General features: G+C 34.0%; 1 protein-coding gene across 1 annotated transcript in view; it reads left to right on the forward strand.

Moving 5' to 3' along the window:
* Window positions 1-18354, forward strand: part of LOC106881420 (protein GPR107) — a 40399-nt gene that overhangs the window by 2510 nt on the left and 19535 nt on the right. Inside the window, exons 2-9 of the mRNA XM_014931806.2 lie at window positions 3840-3962; window positions 5903-5953; window positions 7764-7861; window positions 9930-10314; window positions 10863-10964; window positions 12273-12406; window positions 14909-14984; window positions 15501-15574. Of these exons, the coding sequence (XP_014787292.1) occupies window positions 3840-3962; window positions 5903-5953; window positions 7764-7861; window positions 9930-10314; window positions 10863-10964; window positions 12273-12406; window positions 14909-14984; window positions 15501-15574 (1043 nt within the window). The remainder of the gene's footprint in view (window positions 1-3839; window positions 3963-5902; window positions 5954-7763; window positions 7862-9929; window positions 10315-10862; window positions 10965-12272; window positions 12407-14908; window positions 14985-15500; window positions 15575-18354) is intronic.

The raw sequence follows: 18354 nt of genomic DNA on the forward strand, positions 1-18354 counted from the left end.
AGTAAACTAGGAGAGATAACACAAGCCAGGTGTTTACCACAGGAAAGCACTCAATAATTGGCGGCTATCTGAAGTTGTTTAAAGAAGAAAATCAGGAAGCTTTACTTCCGTCTTAGATTATATATATATATATATATATATATATATAGGCGCAGGAGTTACTGTGTGGAAAGAAGTTTGCGTAGCACCTTGGCCAAGTGCCTTCTGCTATAGCCTCTGGCCGACCAAAGCCTAGTGAATGGATTTGGTAGACGGAAACTGAAAGAATGCCGTCGTGTATATGTAATATGTGTGTGTGTGTGTGTGTATCCCACTATCGCTTGACAACTGGTGTTGGTGTGTTTACCTTAACAGTTTGGCATAGAATAAGTACCAAGCTTCAAACAAAGTACTGGGGTCGATTCATTTGTCAAAAAATTATTCAGGGCGTTTCTCCAGCATCACCACAGACTGAAACAAGTAAAAGTTAAAAGATATATTGTGTCATCCCATAAATAATGCGGCTTTTTCAATTGCATGAACTAAAAGTTAGAGTGGGGACGGGATAGAGTACCAGCATCATCTTGCTATAAAAACAGGTAGTAATTTTACCTTATACTTTTAGTGCAAGTTTTGAAGAGTGCAGTTCGATTTTAACTGTTATTTTTCAATGGAAGTGACAAAGAAGCATATTCGGCATATTTTGCTTTATGAGTTCAGTAAAGGCAACAACATAAAGTAAAATGTGAGGAATATTAATGCAGTATATGGGGATCGGACAATAAGTGTAAGCCAGTGTCAACGGTGATTCCAGTAATTCTGAACCGGAATCTACAGCCTGGAAGATGAGGCTCATCCTGGAAGATCTGTAGAGCTCAAAGAGGATGTCCTGCAAACCCTGATGGAACAAAATCCCATCATAACTGTTGAGGAACTAGCAGAGAAGCTTGGATTTGGTCATCCAACCATTCATCAACACCTGTGTGCCATTGAAAAAGTCAGCAAATTGGGTCATTGGGTTCCTCACAAACTTTCCAAGTCTAATTGTATGCAGAGAGTGAATGTATGCTCTCCTTTGCTGTCACGTTTCACCAATGAACCTTTTTTGGACTGAATAGTGACTGATGACAAGAAATGGGTTCTCTATAAAAATGTCAAACGCCTAAGACAGTTGGTAGGGAAAGGAGAAACCCCGGCACCCCAGGCTAAAGAAAGTCTTCATGCATGTAAGGTGTTATTTGTTTGGTGGGATATGAAAGGTTTAGTCCACTTTGAACTTTTAAACCCAAACCAAACGATAACAAAGGAGATCTACTGTGAGCAGCTTGAGTGCTAGAAGAAAAACGACCATCTTTGGTTTGAAGATGAAAGACAATCTTCCATCAGGATAATGCCCGGCCACATACAGTGAAGATGACATTTCAAAGGCTGTGCCTCACCCACCAGATTCGCCAGACATTGCCCCATCTGATTATCATTTATTCTTTGAAATGAATAAATGTCTCTCTTGGGAAAGTCTGACATGTACCCTGTACATATACACATGCATATATACAGTGGGGGGAAATAAATATTCGTACTTGTCAAAATTATTTATTTAATTTGCATAAACTAAGAATATGCAAAAGAAACTAATAAATTATAGTAACTAAGGAATTTATATTCAATTATAAATATTTAGGGGTGAAAAAAGTATTTGTACAGAACATAAATAACCGATAATTCTGATTTAATACTTCGTAGCATAGCCATTATTCAGTTCCACTTCAACCAATATCTTCTAGTTGTTCTTAATCAATGACTCGCATCTATCTTTAGGAATTTTTTCCCATTCTTCTTGACAAATTTTCTTCAAATCTGGAATGCATGTTGGGGCTATTGAATGAATTTTAATTTTCAAATAACGCCACAAATTTTCAATGAGGTTCAAGTCAGGTGACTGGCTTGGCCATTCTAATAATTTTATATTGTGATCGACAATCCATTTTTTGGTAGACTTCGCCGTGTGCTTAGGGTCATTATCTTGTTGTAAAACCTGCCTTTCACAAAGCTGGAGCTTTTCTACAGAGTCCCATAAATTATTGTTCAAAATATTTTAGTACAACTCTGCATTCATTCTATCATCTATCACATGTAAATTGCCAGTGCCATTTGCAGAGAAACACCCCCACACAAGGATGTTGCTACCTCCAAACTTTACGGTAGGAATTGTGTTTTTCGGCGAATAGGTGGTACCATCTTTCCTCCAAACATGGCTATGCGAATTTCATCCAAACAATTCAATTTTCAACTCGTCTGTCCATAGAACATTTTCCCAGAATGTATCAGATTTATCTTTATGTTCATAAACAAATTTTAAGCGGTCATCTCTATGCCTTTTAGTCAACAGCAGAGTTTTTCTAGAAGAGCATGACTTCAGTTCATTCCTATGAAGTTCATTGCTGATTGTTCATAGTGTAACACTAGTTCCTGAAGATCTAGGGGAAATCTTGCATGGTGCACCAGATCTTATTCTGTTTTCAACAGTTCCCAATTTTTTATATCTTTGAATAAATAAAGATATGGCAGAAAATGGAATACAGTGTCTCTGATATTTTCCTGTAACTTTTACCTGCTTTCCACTGTTCAATAATAAGTTTTTCACTGAATTTGTGAGTTCTTTACTTTTTTGCCATTATTATGACACTACTTTATGTTGTCTCAGTGCTGAATGAAAAAGCTAGCATTTTGACACTTAAAAGATACAAGTTACCCATTTTATCCACATGTATTAAAATTCCTTCTTTTTTCTTAAGCTCCTTCATTAGGGAGTTTAGTTTCTGGATTTTTTGCGTGGAATCAACTACCCTGGCCTCCTAATACGCTACAAAACTCTTTTTGTGGTCCGAGAAATGAGGGTGGGTGTGGTGTTGCCTCGGAAATTTTACCCATTTATATTGTGTAATTCACCGACAAATTGTCACCTACCTCTTTGTTTCTTTGTTATTAAATAAATGGATTCTGAACAAAACACTTCTTTCCACAGCGAAAAATAAAAACAAAACTCTTTTGCACCCAAAGTAATATGTGTGTGAGAGAGGATGAACGATTTAAAATAAATATATTTTAATTGATATAACCTCCAGCCATGGGGAAATAGCAGAATACCATTCAAGTCTTTAATCTTTTATATAGATTTATAGGCATAGGCATGGCTGCATGATTAAAAAGTTCCCTTTGGAATCAAATGGTTCATTCTTACTATATGGGCACTGTTGGCTGCAAGGAGTCCAATGCCTTGTTAGTGAAACTGGTAGATGGAAACTTAAGAAGCCCAACATTTGTGGGCTTCTTCACATATTCACACAAGTCTGTACATTTCTGTATTCTAGTATTGACATTGCATATATTTAAGAGATAAGAAATAATGTACATAATTCCTTTATTTCTTATCTCTTAAATATATGCAATGTCAATACTAGAATACAGAAATGTACAGACTTGTGTGAATATGTGAAGAAGCCCACAAATGTTGGGCTTCTTAAGTTTCCATCTACCAGTTTCACTAACAAGGCATTGGACTGGACTCCTTGCAGCTATATTATATGACACCAGCCAACAGTGCCCATATAGTAAGAATGAACCATTTGATTCCAAAAGGAACTTTTTAATCATGCAGCCATGCCTATGCCTATAAATCTATATAAAAGATTGAAGACTTGACAGCCTAGTGAATGGTATTTTATTGCCCATTGGAGATTGGCATATATTGTTGAGGAGAAACTGAAAACTACATAAAATTGGTTATAGCAGTTTTATGTTTTGAAAGGATTTATCAACTAATCCATTTGTTTAATATCTGTTCTTTGTTTTGTTTCCAGGATGATGATCGTAGGCAGTTTACATTAAGTACCTTTGGTTTTCTCAAAGGAGGAACTCTTACAGTAAATGTAACAAAATTCTCTTTCATTAAAGAAAGTAGTCACAAGCTTGATGAATCATCTGTAAGTAAATAATCTGTCATTGACATTTTTTTTAACTATGGCAGTTATATCTAATTTCTAAACTAAATAAACAGTAGTTAGTGATAGAAAGGGTAACCATCTTCATTTGTATATAAATTTCTAAATTGCGAAAAATGTCATATCTTGTCTGTTCAAGATTGAAAGTGTATTATCTGACATAAAAGTGTCAAGATGTTATTTGAATATGTTCAGAATATTACCAATCTTTATTTTACTGTTCTAAACTTTGTAGCCTAAAGAGATTACTACTTATGTAGAATATAATATTGTTGTCACTATCACAGATGCAAAATGGAGTTTTTAGCATTGCCATGAAAAACTGCCTGAAAAGTTCAGGTGCAACAACACATCTTTGCTTGCTACTGTTGGAGACAAGTGTCCACAGAGCAGACATTGTTCCACATGGAGGGAGCTGATGAATGTAATTGTTCCATCATGGAGGGAGCTGATGAATGTAATAATTTCACTTGATATATCCAACTCAGAGAATACTATCCAAAGCACCACTCTAGAGGAAGAATCAAATACTTAGTTCATATCAACAAACACTACATGTAGGTCCTTCTTGCGTTTCTTGATTTTTACCCTGGATCTGACAGACTAAAAATCACGTCTATATATCATATTGCCTCTGTAGGTTGGCAGTGTCCACAAGATAAGTATTGATTCCTTGAAGGTTGGGATGTACCAAGATTTACAATCAAAGGAGACTTAAGATACTTTCTTGTACATTTATATGAAGAAAGCATCATTAAATCATTGTATGATAATATTCACTATGTCACTGTAACTCTGTGAGATGTATTGCTACAATCCTGATCCAGTGCATTTCAGCCAAGAGTCTGTACTGTCATCATTCTTTGATGATAGCTTGCACATATTTGTTTTAGGGCTAATGTCTGATGTCATAAATTGACAGCTGTAATGTTAACAGATGGTCTATGTTCTTGCAATAGAGTTTTCTCATATCAAGACTCCAGGAGACTCTCTGAAGTTCATGGCTATTAAAAATGCTCCTTGCATGTGAACAGAGTTGCTACATGCAATTCAGTCCTTATGAGAACTGTACAATTTAGAGTACACTCATTATAGAAGGATTATTGTCAGTGAACCAGTTACAAAGATTGCAATATTGAAACCTGGTAATCCCAATGTGTGTATAAAGCACGCCTCTCCGGTGAGATTTCATACACATTCACAGTCATCTTCAATTTAAAGTCTGAAGTCTGATTCTTAGATTTCTTATAACTCTCTAATATTAAAGTTACCATGGAGTAAAAATTTGAAAGATAGACCAACAGTTGGAGTAGAAATACTCCTTGTTAACTATTAAGTTATTGACTGTGAATGCATAGCTAGTAATAAAAATGACATACAAGTTCATAGTTTAAAAACAATGAGACATTAGGTAAACATTCCACTTGAGAGGAAGGAATTCTAGGTTCTTTGTAATGTTGCTCCTTAAGTTAAAGCTAACACCACAAAAGCATTCAGTTCACAGGTATGAGGCAGTCTCATCTTTGTGCGAAACCATATCTATGGAGGTATCACTAAATAGTTGAATAGTTAGTTCACATATCTTGTAATTGGACTAACTACAAATGCATGGTCATAGAGATGTGAGTGTGCAAATTGTTTAATATAATATATGCCAGTACTGCCTGACTAGCCCTTGTGCTGGTGGCATGTAAAAGCACCCACTACACTCTCGGAGTGGTTGGCATTAGGAATGGCATCCAGCTGTAGAAACTATGTCAGATCAGATTGGAGCCTGGTGCAGCCATCTGGTTCACCAGTCCTCAGTTAAATCATCCAACCCATGCTAGCATGGAAAGCAGACGTTAAATGATGATGATGATGATGATTTAGTATACATATATTTTGCTATTGAATTATTTCATTTTTGCTTTGGTTTACAGTTTGGATTTACACTTGACAAAAGTGGGAATACTGGAATGTCTACATATTTGGTATGTACTTTTTCTTATGAGATATATAGTATTCAGAATAATAATCTCAATTTGATTTTTCTTTTATTGAATATTTCAGCTTATAAATTTGTGTTAGCAAGAAAATCAGTTGTTGTTAAGCAGATAATTTGATATTTAAATTAATGTCATGGTAGTCTGAGAGTCTGTACCTGTAAAAAAAATTTCTATTTTATTACAATTATGTTTTTTCAAGGATTCTAGTATTGTAAACTGAACTGGAAATTGTTATAAAGGTAATTCCTGTAATTTCTCATACTTAATACTAAAAGGTTCCATATAAAAAAATTAATAAGAATTTATTTTCAAATTTTTTTTTTATATATATATTTACCTAAACTATGTTAGCAAAATGGAACTATTTTGGTGAAGTCCAGATGGTTTATTTTATATATTTTTTTATATCTGTGTATACACATGTAATACAGTTAACATGTCCTTTGCATTCATCAGCAGGTATAGCTGGCATGAAACTCCAAAGGAGTCTTTGTGGGCTAAAAAGAATTGCCATTGTTTGCCACTGGTTAGTGATCAACCTGAAATAAAAGGAATATATTATACTTTGGGCCTTGTATCATCATTAGCAGTGGTTGCTTTGTCATTGTCTCCCCTCAATGTTCATTTGAATTAAATGTCTATCCTATATACTTCAGATATATTTCACTCTAACTAATTATTAATCCCTCTCTATTCTCATTGTCATGCTACTTCTTCACATTACTTTACAATGTACTTAAATATTCATTCGCATCAAGTACCTGTTTTTATCTATTGACTTTTTTTTACTTGTTCCATATATCAAGCTTACATTGCACATCCAGTAAATCATATATTTGTACCACAGTAGACCTTTCCTTTAACTGTTGGTCAGTTTACACATCCTTGAGTTCACAAGTGTCAGGGAGTCTCAATGAAAGAATTAACAAATAGTTGAATGATTGTAGCTGTGTTTTTGTTGTTAATTACACAGCATGCAGATATTTCATGACACTAATGTTTGACTCATGTACCATATCCCCTCATATACAAAGGGAATCCTTTCTTAAATATAATTATTATTGTGCTTTGTTTAGCACAATAGTAACTATGCAGTCTATAACTAATAAGGTCATACATATAAGAATGCTGACTGAAGCAGTGTTTATTCAGCCTTATTAGGATGCCATAATATACTTCCATTTCTCAGGTGCTTGTAATTAATACCAAAACTATACTTATATCCAGTCTTGTTTTACTGTTCTCCAGCTTCATAAGAAGTTTTCATCAAGTTGAGCTGCTTGACAACTGACTAGATTCATAGGTTTGAATCTTGCTAAAGTTGTCTTGTATTTGTAAATGTAGATTCTTTCATTTGACTGAGTTTACGTTTTAGAAAAGGACATGCTATCACAAAGAAAAACTTCATGTTTTTACTTGTCACAACTTCTATTATTTTGATAATGTTTTACAGAAATATTTCATTTCAACAGAAAGTAAAAGGTAACTTTTGCTGTATTGTACAAATAAGTGTAGTTTAGAGTGTATGGTAACTGTGATACCAAAGATATTGCTGCATAAATATTTTAGTTCTATAGCTTCTACTTTTGAAGGAGATTTCTTCTTCTCTAATACTAATTATCTTGATTTTAGCATTGTAAAGAGCTGTAAATTCTTCACTGTCAAATTTGATCTTTTTCCATAATTTTACTTATAGTATTGTATTTATTTTTGGTTAATATAACTTGATATTCAAGATTGTATTGTTTACTAATTGATCATATCTTAAGTATAATTTCTTTTTTCTTCGTGGCAGGAAAGCATGCAGGAAAAGTGTATCCTGTCCAAAAAGGATTCTGATGATACTGATTCTGTCTCATTAATATTTTTCCGTATGAATTTTAAGGATGAAGTGTAAGTGCTCATCTTAAGATTTCACTGCTTATTTTCATTGCACATGTCTAACCCTTTAGAATTTAAATTGGCCAGATTTGGCCTTTCACACCTACCCTACAATGCCATTCTAAGAAAAAACTATCACATGACTGAAATCTCGAAGCAACAAGATAATGCATGACATTCAAAACAATGTGATTAAATAAGCATTATATTTGACAAAGTAATCTGAATGCTAAAGAGTTAAATGTTGGCTTTTATATTTAAATCAGTGTACCTCAAGTAAGATTTTATGCCAGTATACTTGAGTAATGTCTAACTGCTATTACTCTGCCTGTTTAATAAGTACTAATATGAAATGAGAAATTGATTTCTGATTAAATAAAGATATAGGTGCAGGTGTGGCTCTGGTAAGAAGCTTGCTTCCCACTCATACAGTTTTGGGTTTAGTCCCACTATATGGCACCTTGAGCAAGTCACTTCAAACTATAGCCCTGGGCCAACCAAAGCCTTGTGAGTGGATTTGTTAGACAGGTACTGAAAGAAATGTGTGTGTGTGTGTGTGTGTATTTATCATTCACTACTACCTGACAACCAGTGTTAATTTGTTTATGTCCTCATAACTTAGTGGTTCAGCTAAGAATAGACTAATAGAATAAGAAATTAGCATAAAATTAAGTGCTGGGATTGATTTGTTCAATTCAGCCCTTTAAGGCATTGCCTCTGTATGGCCTCAGTCAAGTGACTAAAACAAGCAAAAGATAAAAGCTATGTTTGTAGTGTTCAGTAGATGTATGCAGTGTTGTATGGTCCAGAGAAATGGTTCATTGTTTTTCAATGGTACTTAATGTAGAAGTAAACATAAATGAATTGCTTGTTATTATATAAAAAAAAATCTTTTCATGGATTCTTATTTTGAATGTTTGTAATTCCAAGGTTAGTATACTTTAACCCTTTAGCACTCAGATTTCCCTGTCAAATGTAATGCTTATTTATTCACATTGATTTGAATTAGTCATGTATTACCTTGTAGCTTTGAGGTTTTGATGAGGTAGCTGTTAATTTTTAGAACTATATTGTAGGGTAAATGTGAGAGACCAGATCTGGCCAGTTTGAAGGTTATTTTGGCTGGATATGGCCAGCGTAATTCTAAAGGGTTAAAATAGTAGTTCTCAAAGCTGTAGTATATGATGTACTGTAAGGGATGTTTAGGTGTGTTAAGGCTTTAGAAAATCCATACTAATGATTGAACAGCTTGTTATTCCTGAATTTGTTATGTGCAAGTGTGATTAATAAAATAAGATAAGCAATTTTGTTCTATATTATTTACTAAGTTTTAGACTTTCCATGCTAAATGTTAGTAATTGTTTATTTACTCTTCATTACACCATAAAATCATAAAGATTAACAACTACTGATTTAAAGTTATTGATCTTTAAGGAAAACCATACAAATAGTAAATGCTAGATATATTGAGGTGACCTCATTTTTAGATTTTGTTGAAACTTACCTTCAGTCAACATGTTGTTTCAGTATTTTCACTGATAATATAACATATGTTTAGTTTCTTTATTGATTCAATATTTGAATTACAAAGAAGTTTTCTTACATCAGCATTTTTTTAGTTTATACTTTTCTAAAATATTCACTGAAATCTTTGGAATTTTTCCCCCTCAAATTGTCTCTCAAGAGGCAGAGTTGGGAATCCTAAAGCTCAGCATGTTATTTGAATAGCCTATTTTTTAGAATCCTGTTAATAATAAAAAGATACTAATATATTATAGTCTATTTCATTGTTCATTATTTCACTTTGTTAAAACAGTGAGCTGGCGGAGTCATTAGTACAATCGGTTCAAATGCTTAACAACATTTCTTCTGGCTCTTTACATTATGACTTCAAATGCTGCTAAAGTCAACTTTGTGTTTCATTCTTTTAGACTTGATAAAATAAGCACTATTCAAGTACTGGAAGTTAATGTAATCGACTACCCACTCCCCTTAAAATTGCTAACTTTGTGTCAGAATTTGAAACAATTGTTTCACTTTGTTTTAAATACATCTTTATGTATCTATTTCTTTTTTTCAGTTTGCACGTGGACCGGAAAGGGAAAGATTTAAGTCGTTTAATGATATCTACTCTGGATAAAAAGACTTTCATCTCTCGGCATAAACTATTTCGACGTGATTCTGATGACCAGGTGAAAAAACATGTGGCAAGTGACAGTTTCTTGTTGCCCAGATTTCAAAGGGCTGCCTTGAAGCCTGAAGCAAATAATTCTTTGCCCTTAAATAATTCCTTGGTCAATACTACAGTAAAAGAACTCTCAAAGCCTGTTTCAAATTCAACTTCAACCAATAACACTCTTCCTTCAGCTAGTAAAGAACACAAAATATCTACAGCAGGACCCACTGATGGAATAGTGCAAGATGTTATTAAGCTAAAGAAAGTCAATGGATATTATACAGCTTATGTAAGGTTTAATTTTCTTCTGTTTTGTCCTGCTTTCGTTCTAACATAATAAACTTTAATGCATTTATTTGATATATTCTATATGCCAAACATTTCTGCTAATATCATTTTATGCAACTTGAAATTTTGTTGTGTTGTTTGAATTATTACTGGAAATGAAATTATTAAAAATTTAAATTGTAGGCTGAGTTCCTCTAAATTCTAGTTTGTGTTTGATAATGTACTGAAATTGTCAGAGAAAATCTACACAGATAAGTGGTTTTGAAAAGCGGTCTGTACTGTATCAATAACTAAAATATCAATATTTTCAGAATTTTAAGATACATTAACAATCATATTAAATAGCAAAGTTTTGAGTCATGTTTGGTTGTACTGAGTCCCCATATTAAAAATATTGACTTATGTGGACTTGCTAATTAAGACAGCTATGATTTTAGATTTATATTGGACTGATCTACAATTTTTTATGCCAAAACTTGGGCTATATTGAAAAACTTTTTTTGCATATCATTGATATTAATATTTTGAAGTTATTGTTTTTAAATTCAGTTCCTTGTTTCTGTAAAGAAAGATAATGAAGAGGGCCTGTACAATTTGTTCTTTCACAACTGTATTAATTACAAGGGAGCAAATTCAGCTGTTAATTTATCTGTAAGTGTAATTTATATTCCTATGTATTTGAGTAATATTTAATAAACTGGCTTTTTCTCAGCACCAAAACCTTTTTTAATGTGTTGCTAGCATGAAATGAAAAACTGCTTTTTGATTAGAAATTAAGTGATATGTCTGTAGTGTTGAATATATGTATGTAGTGTTCAGTGGTTCAATGTGCTTCAGAAAGTCATATAGAAGTAAAATAATTGTTTGTATTATGATGAAAAAAAAAATTTTACCTATGGAGATCTATCTAGTTGTATCAAATGAGGAGAGGTAGGATTTCATTTTATCTGAAGTTTTATGACAATGTAAAAAAAATTCTTGTTGTTATTTTTTATTATTGTTCACTCAGAGATCAGCCTGAATGAATAGAGCTATGATCAAAGATATGACACCTCCAGTCTTGTCTCATGCATTGTGTGTCTAAGACAACATTGTCCTAAGATGTAGTTGAGGAACAATATATTAAAAACTGACAATAGCACACAAATCTTCTAATTATGAGAAGAACGAAGTGTTGAAATGTTATTACAAGAGGCTGCTGAATGTGGAAAATGTGTGGATGGGAAAAGGAACTACACCATGTATGCCCAACAAAAGGGACCAGCTATTGAAGTTGACAGTTATATGGTCAAAATAGTCGTTAAAGATATGAAGAGAAATGCAGCTGGTCTATCAGGAAGATTAAGGTACTGAAAATATCTTGTGAAGTAAGGCTCAAACTAGCCACTTGCATAATCAACCAGAAAATACAAAGAGTTGTCATACCCAATGCCTGGTATAGCAGTATAGCCATCAGCTGTTACAATGGCAAAGGATATATTCTGGAATAAAAGCAACTACAGAGATATCAAACCAGGTTATGAAAGTGATGGAGAGAGTATCAGCATAATTAATTAGGAAGTGAACCAGCTTAGATGAGGCACAGTTTGGATTTGTAACAAGGTATTCCTAAAACTTGTTGGTTTCCATTCTTTATTGTTTTTGTCAAATATTTGCTCAAAGCTGCAACAAATACAGTTAGATAAAAATTTAGAATTTTCTTATGGTTTCATTCCTAATTCAGAAGTTTGAATTGAAAATGTCTTGACTTGTCATGCTTTATTAAATGAAAAAGAGCAGATAATAGAAAAAGTGTTGTACGGTGCACAATTAACTAGAAACTGATGAGTTCAGTAATTTAATGTTGTGATTAAAATTAAACGTTTTGAAGCCAGAATGGAATAAATACTTAGTGTTTTTTTAAACTTGTTTCATTTTTATAACACTTCAATATTTTGATTATTTTTCATTATTTTTCAGTTAATTCTTGTAGAAGATAACAATGGAAATTATCTTTCTGCTGGTGATATGCCTTTACCAATGCTTAATTTTGTTTGTAGCTTTGCATTTTTCTTGACTGGATGTGCCTGGCTTTTTGTGCTCCAACGCTCAAGGTAAGAAGAATTTTGTTTTTCCATATACTTTATTTGATTTGAAATCTCTTTTGCACATGAGTTCCTTTTTATATACTACTATTACTTTGGAAACATTCTCATTCCCCCAAAAGACAATTGCTTTGACCTGTCACTCTCACTTCCAATACTTAATGATGACAACAACAAGCTAATGGGGGACCTTAATGTGGTTGCTCCTCCTGCAAGAAATAACTAGTACACCTTCACTAGTTCATTTTCCCTAAAACCAGATCTACTGGACATCTGCTCTCCTATGTCACTCACCAGCTGTCTCTCATCCTTAAGCAATTCTGTGAAACAATGTTGTTATACTTGATATTAGTAAAGCATTTGATCATGCCTCGCAAGCAAATCTCTAAGCTAAACCACTTGCTAATTAGCTCCATCCATCTCCCATCTTTTGGATCAGTGTTTTCCTGATTGCACTATTGTAGATGGAACTTTCTCTGATCCCTTGCTCTTTTTCAACTCTGCTGAACTACAAAGTTTGGTTTTCTTATCCACACACTTTCAATGATGTTCTTGTCATCAACAACTGCCTCTCATTCCTTTCTAACCTTCCATACACACGCCTTCTCCACCTTATACTAAATCTGACTCCACAAACAGAGACTTTCAACAGCATGAAGTTAAACTCTACATATCAAAGAAACAATATTGTAGCGCACCGCTGAACATGAATTGAATGAGCCAGAACCCTCAAGGTCAACACAAATGCTAGACCTCACCATCACTGAGGATTTCTCCTGATGAACACACATCATCAACATAGTAAAGATTGCATCACAAACACTGATTTTCTTCTTCAGAGTTAAAATACTTCAGCTCCTAACAGTTATTAATTCTATACAAAGCTCACTTGATATTCACTCTAGAGTTCAGCGCCTTTATTTTTGGATAGTCATGACCAGTTCATTCTTTGCTTCGTGTGGCCAGAGGTAGAGTGCCCCCTGAAATTGACGAGATATGGCTGGTGGCAGCTATCCTCTATCATACAGAGGAAGATAGAGAAGTTTTAAAAATGTCGAAGTCTACGGAGGTGAACTGATGGGAACATGAGCTAGAAGTAATGGTCCATATAGACCTGCCAGACCTTCATAAGATTGTGGAAGAGCTGGTTTTACCTGACGCGACCAGATTAAGGATTGTTGTGGAGGGTAGACCTCCGATATGTTTTGAGTGTGAAGTAAGAGGACACATGCAGGCCAAGTGTCCCCAGAAACATGAGGAGAAAATAGAGAAACAATTTATGGTGGAAGAAAGAAAGAAAAGTAACGTAGAATCTCTACCTAAAAAGAAAAGAAAGCCGGAGGAAAATAAGAATGAACGCAAAGACCGGAACCTTCAACTAGTAAGGAGGAGGAAAGACGGAAGAAGAGACTTGAAAGTGAGAAGGAGGAACAAACAGAGACAGAAATACTAGCAACAGAGGTAGAGAGTGAGGTGATACAGCCGAGAAAGCCACCGAAGGGGAAACACGAAAGAATGATGGTTTGTTATGGAAAGAGTGTGGAAATAGAAAAGAGAATTTCCAAAATGAAAAGGATCAAGTTGGCCGACAAGGAGGAGAATTGTAATGAGAAAGCGGTGTTGCTGGAAGATGAGAGAGCAGGAAGGTTGAGAGAAATATTCGGAGACAGGATAGAAATAACAGCACTCCGATTTAGATACGACGAATTGCCATTGGTGATAGCATTCAAGGATTTAATGGAGTTTATGGTATGACATTGCGAACACGATACAAACTGGAAAATAATTACTTATTTTAAAAACAGTAAAATGGAACTTCCTACTTTGGTGGGTAGGTAAGCCATTACATTCTCATTATTTTCATATTCATATTCATTCGCTATATGTTTTTATATACCCCATGTATTGTTTGGTCTGTCCTTGTGGTGTCCCCTCTTTATAAAGGCCATGTGCCTAAATAAAAGAAATAAGTTCATTCTTTGCTTGGGTATAGTGTGAAATCCTTTCATAAAAACCTTGCTCTTCCTATTAGGACATCTCTTACAACAGGCTTCTGCCCCTCAGAATTAGCTGCTATTGTGCCACTTCTACTCTGGCCCTTCCAACTTACTTGTCTTGACAACTACAATATTTCATTCCAAAGCATTTGTACTGCACTAACCCTATTCAAAGTTCTTCCTCTTCTCATCGTTGACCTGCAATTCCTTCTCTGCCCATTTTTTTTGCAGTTGTTCAAAAGGAAGATAAATCATGTTAATCTCACTGATCTTGGAGGATCTTCAATGGCTGTGGGCACATCTTCTTCTGGGCCAAACCAATAACAAAACTTAAAATAAAATTAAATTTGATACATATTATCATTTAGTTTATAATGATATTCCTAAATTATTTGTTTAATTGAAAATAATTTCAATTCCCATTAAGTAGATACAATTATTATTCTTTAGTGATTTTAAAATAACTATTCCAGTTAGAATTTCTATTGATTGTTATTCTCAATTTCTTTTGCAGTGAAGATGTGTACAAAATGCATTATTTAATGCTTGGAGTTGTTTATGTGAAAAGCATTTCCTGTTTATTTCATGCTGTAAGTTTATCTATGAGGCTTTTATGATTAAAAAAAAAGAGGATCTCTGTAGTTGTGAGTTCATCAACTTTTCCTATTTTACAGTAATTAATTTTTTGGAACTATAAAGTCACAAAGATGTTCAATCAACTCAGTTTCCTGCCCCTGAATTGACATATAAGTGGCTGAGTATCCTACAGACATATGTAATTTAATTCATACACAGAATCAGTGTGACACAGTCTGTGACAAGGCTTTATCTCTTAAATTATATGCACAATCTTTCGAATAGGCTTCTATTGCCTAGTTTCACTCACAAGTATGAGCCAATCCAAGATGCCACATAGTAGGATCAAATCCAAGATCTTGCTGCTGCAAAGAGAAAATCTTAATCATTAGGCCACATGGCACCTACTCTTATATTGTAAACAGTTCCCTTTTTTCCTAAAGACTATTATCGTTATAGATTAATAATTAGTAGAATTAACTCACTGTTCAGTTTCCAAAATAATTGTGTTTTTTTGTTTTTTGTTTTAGATAAACTTTCATTTTATACAGACCAAGGGTATACATGAAGAAGCTTGGGCCATATTATATTACATTGTCTATTTGTAAGTAATTTTCACAACAATTTGCATCAGACATATTGTATCTTAAGCAGTTCCAGTATTGTAAAGCTCAAAACAATGCCTTAATAGTATTCAAGATATTTAGAAACTATTTGATGATAAGGACTTCATAAATAATAGGCTTGTAACAATGGAATTACATTTGTGTATGTGTTAGATTTCTTCATTGAGATGTTTTATTCTGACTGGTGCTGTGATTCCTATAAATTACACAGAGGGGAACAATTTTGAACATAATTTCTGTTGAGTTTGTTTTTTCGCATGATTTAGAGTAAAATTGGCTTACCGATTTCAAAATTACAGTCAATTTTCTTCTATCATGTCAAGTTTTTTTCCTGCAGCTTACTCTCTAAATAAGCACAATTGTATTGTTCGTCCAGCTGCTTTTTAAGCACAATTGTATTGTTTGGTCAGCTGCTTTTATTATTTTATTGATAATACTGTGGAACATTTTTGAAAAATTTTAATTGTCCTGCTTTTTTACAATTAGTCCTACCTAATTTGAAGTGTATTGGGTTCAGAAATTCCCTCAGAAATATTCTATCATGTCAAGTTTTTCATTAAGCAGGAATTCACTTTTTACCAAAAATTATCAATTTTGCCATTAAATGCAAAACTGAAATGTAAGAAACTAACACAAACCAAATAGTAATTTTTTTTGTTTAACAAATATATTATGCAAAATGTTTAACCCATTAAGTCCCACTGTCCTATAAATAGGACACTAAATAAGAACATTAAATAAGCTATATTACATTGTCTCAGTGTCCTATTTATAGGACACCGAGTATTTCCATTTCTACTTGAAGTAAAGGAGTTTTAATAATTATTTTTTTCATTTTTACCTATTTTCAATCCAATTTTTCAGTAATATTCAGAAATTTAAGTACTCTGGGACTTAATGGGTTAATTACACATCTTAGGATAGATATTCCTGTCAAACTGGTGCTTCATCTACTCGAGGAGTGAACCTTCTCTTTACTGTTTTGTGTGAATAATTTGCATCACGACAGTCTCTTTTCAGAGACCAGCAGTAGTCAGCCATCATGTTTGTATTCTACCTGCTTTGATATCTAGTTTTCATGGTCTTGATTCTTGGTGGAATCTTCCTCCTTGGTCATCACTTATTGCACTATGATTTTCAGGGAAGTAGTCCAGGTGACTGCAGGAAATGCACTTTTACACTCATAATGCAGTCCACTGATCAAAAACTGGTTAACAGGGTCTGCGCAAGTTCTTCATAACTTGACAACTTTCTGTTTCCTAGGAAATCAGACACAACTGCAGCAAAGTATTCCATGCTTTTTTTAATGCCAGACATGGTCTCCAAAACTGCTTGTCCTGCAATAGCCACCTAACCTGTGGCCCATCAAACACACCAACCTTAATTTTCTCTCAAGACAAAGCTGGAAACTTTCTGCTTAAGTATATGAAATAGTCACTGTTTCAGTATTTCAACAGATACTTTACACACTGTATGGGGTGCTCAAGCTTTGTTTTGATCACCCAGTTTTTATTTTGTTTCACTGCTTAGGTAAAGTGCAACATCCACAAATATAGCAGAAGACATTAGAGCTATTTTTGCATTTTCTTCTCTCACAATTGGCTATATTTCTGAAATACAAAACTTATATTCAAGCTAGTTGTCACCTTGGAAAAGCATTTTCAGAATTGTCAGTTAATTAAAACATTAAGGTTGCATTCAACATACCACTTTTCATAAGAAATAGTTAAAGGTTCAACAAAATGTGTTTCATCTGGTTTGTACAAAGAACATTTCTATCATCATGACTGAAAATAGTGGAAGTTGATCAAGTTTGATGCTTTTTATTCACTGAAGATACTTGAATCACGACTTTTGTAGTTGCATTAACTTTAAATGATATTGAAAAACTGTTTTCAAAGTTATGTCATTAGTCTGCATTTGGATGAAGCTGAATCTGTCCTTTGAGTTTACGAGAAATCTTGATGATATAGAGCAAAATGGATTTCATTTTTGAAATCAACACCCCCAAATTACTAGGAAACACCAGACAACAAAAACCATGTTCCCCAGTGTTATTTATCTCAATTCATGCCATTAGCTTATTACCTCAGTTTTAGTGAAGGTGGTGGTATTGTTTACAGTCGTGTTTGTTTGTTTGTGGACAAGATATCTCAAGAACTGCTGGATGGATTTGGATGAAACTTTCAGGAATGTTTGGTCTTGTGACTGGCACGAACTGATTAGATATTGGTACCGAACAAGGATTCTAGATTATTTGTTATATTTACTTTACATGATTACAATCTTATGTTGACTTTCAAGTCTTTCTCAATTATCTTCCTTTAGGCTCTTTAAAAAGTTTTATTTTTGTTTCTCTATCATTAATTTTATTTACGTCTCTATTTTATTAATGGATAAAGAAATCAAACTACATGAAAAAACGGCAGCAAAACCGTTCAGAAATTAAATAACATGCATTCATCACTCCACTCTCACCACCTTCATCCACTACAAACACACAGACTCACACTCATACCTCAACTTCTCCTCCTCCCTCCCTAAACACACCAAGCTTTCTGTCCCCTATTCCTAATTCCTCCATCTACGTAGGTTCTGCAGTGATGACAATGACTTTGAGACTCAGTCTCAACTCATGGCTCACCACTTCATCCTACATGGATGTCCCTTCACCACTATCCACACCGCCCTTGCCAGAGCACCTTCCATGGACTGTGCATCTGCTCTCTTCCCCACACCTGCCCCACCATCTACCCTC

Source organism: Octopus bimaculoides, chromosome 1 (genome assembly GCF_001194135.2).
Source record: "Octopus bimaculoides isolate UCB-OBI-ISO-001 chromosome 1, ASM119413v2, whole genome shotgun sequence".
NCBI classification, from domain to species: domain Eukaryota; kingdom Metazoa; phylum Mollusca; class Cephalopoda; order Octopoda; family Octopodidae; genus Octopus; species Octopus bimaculoides.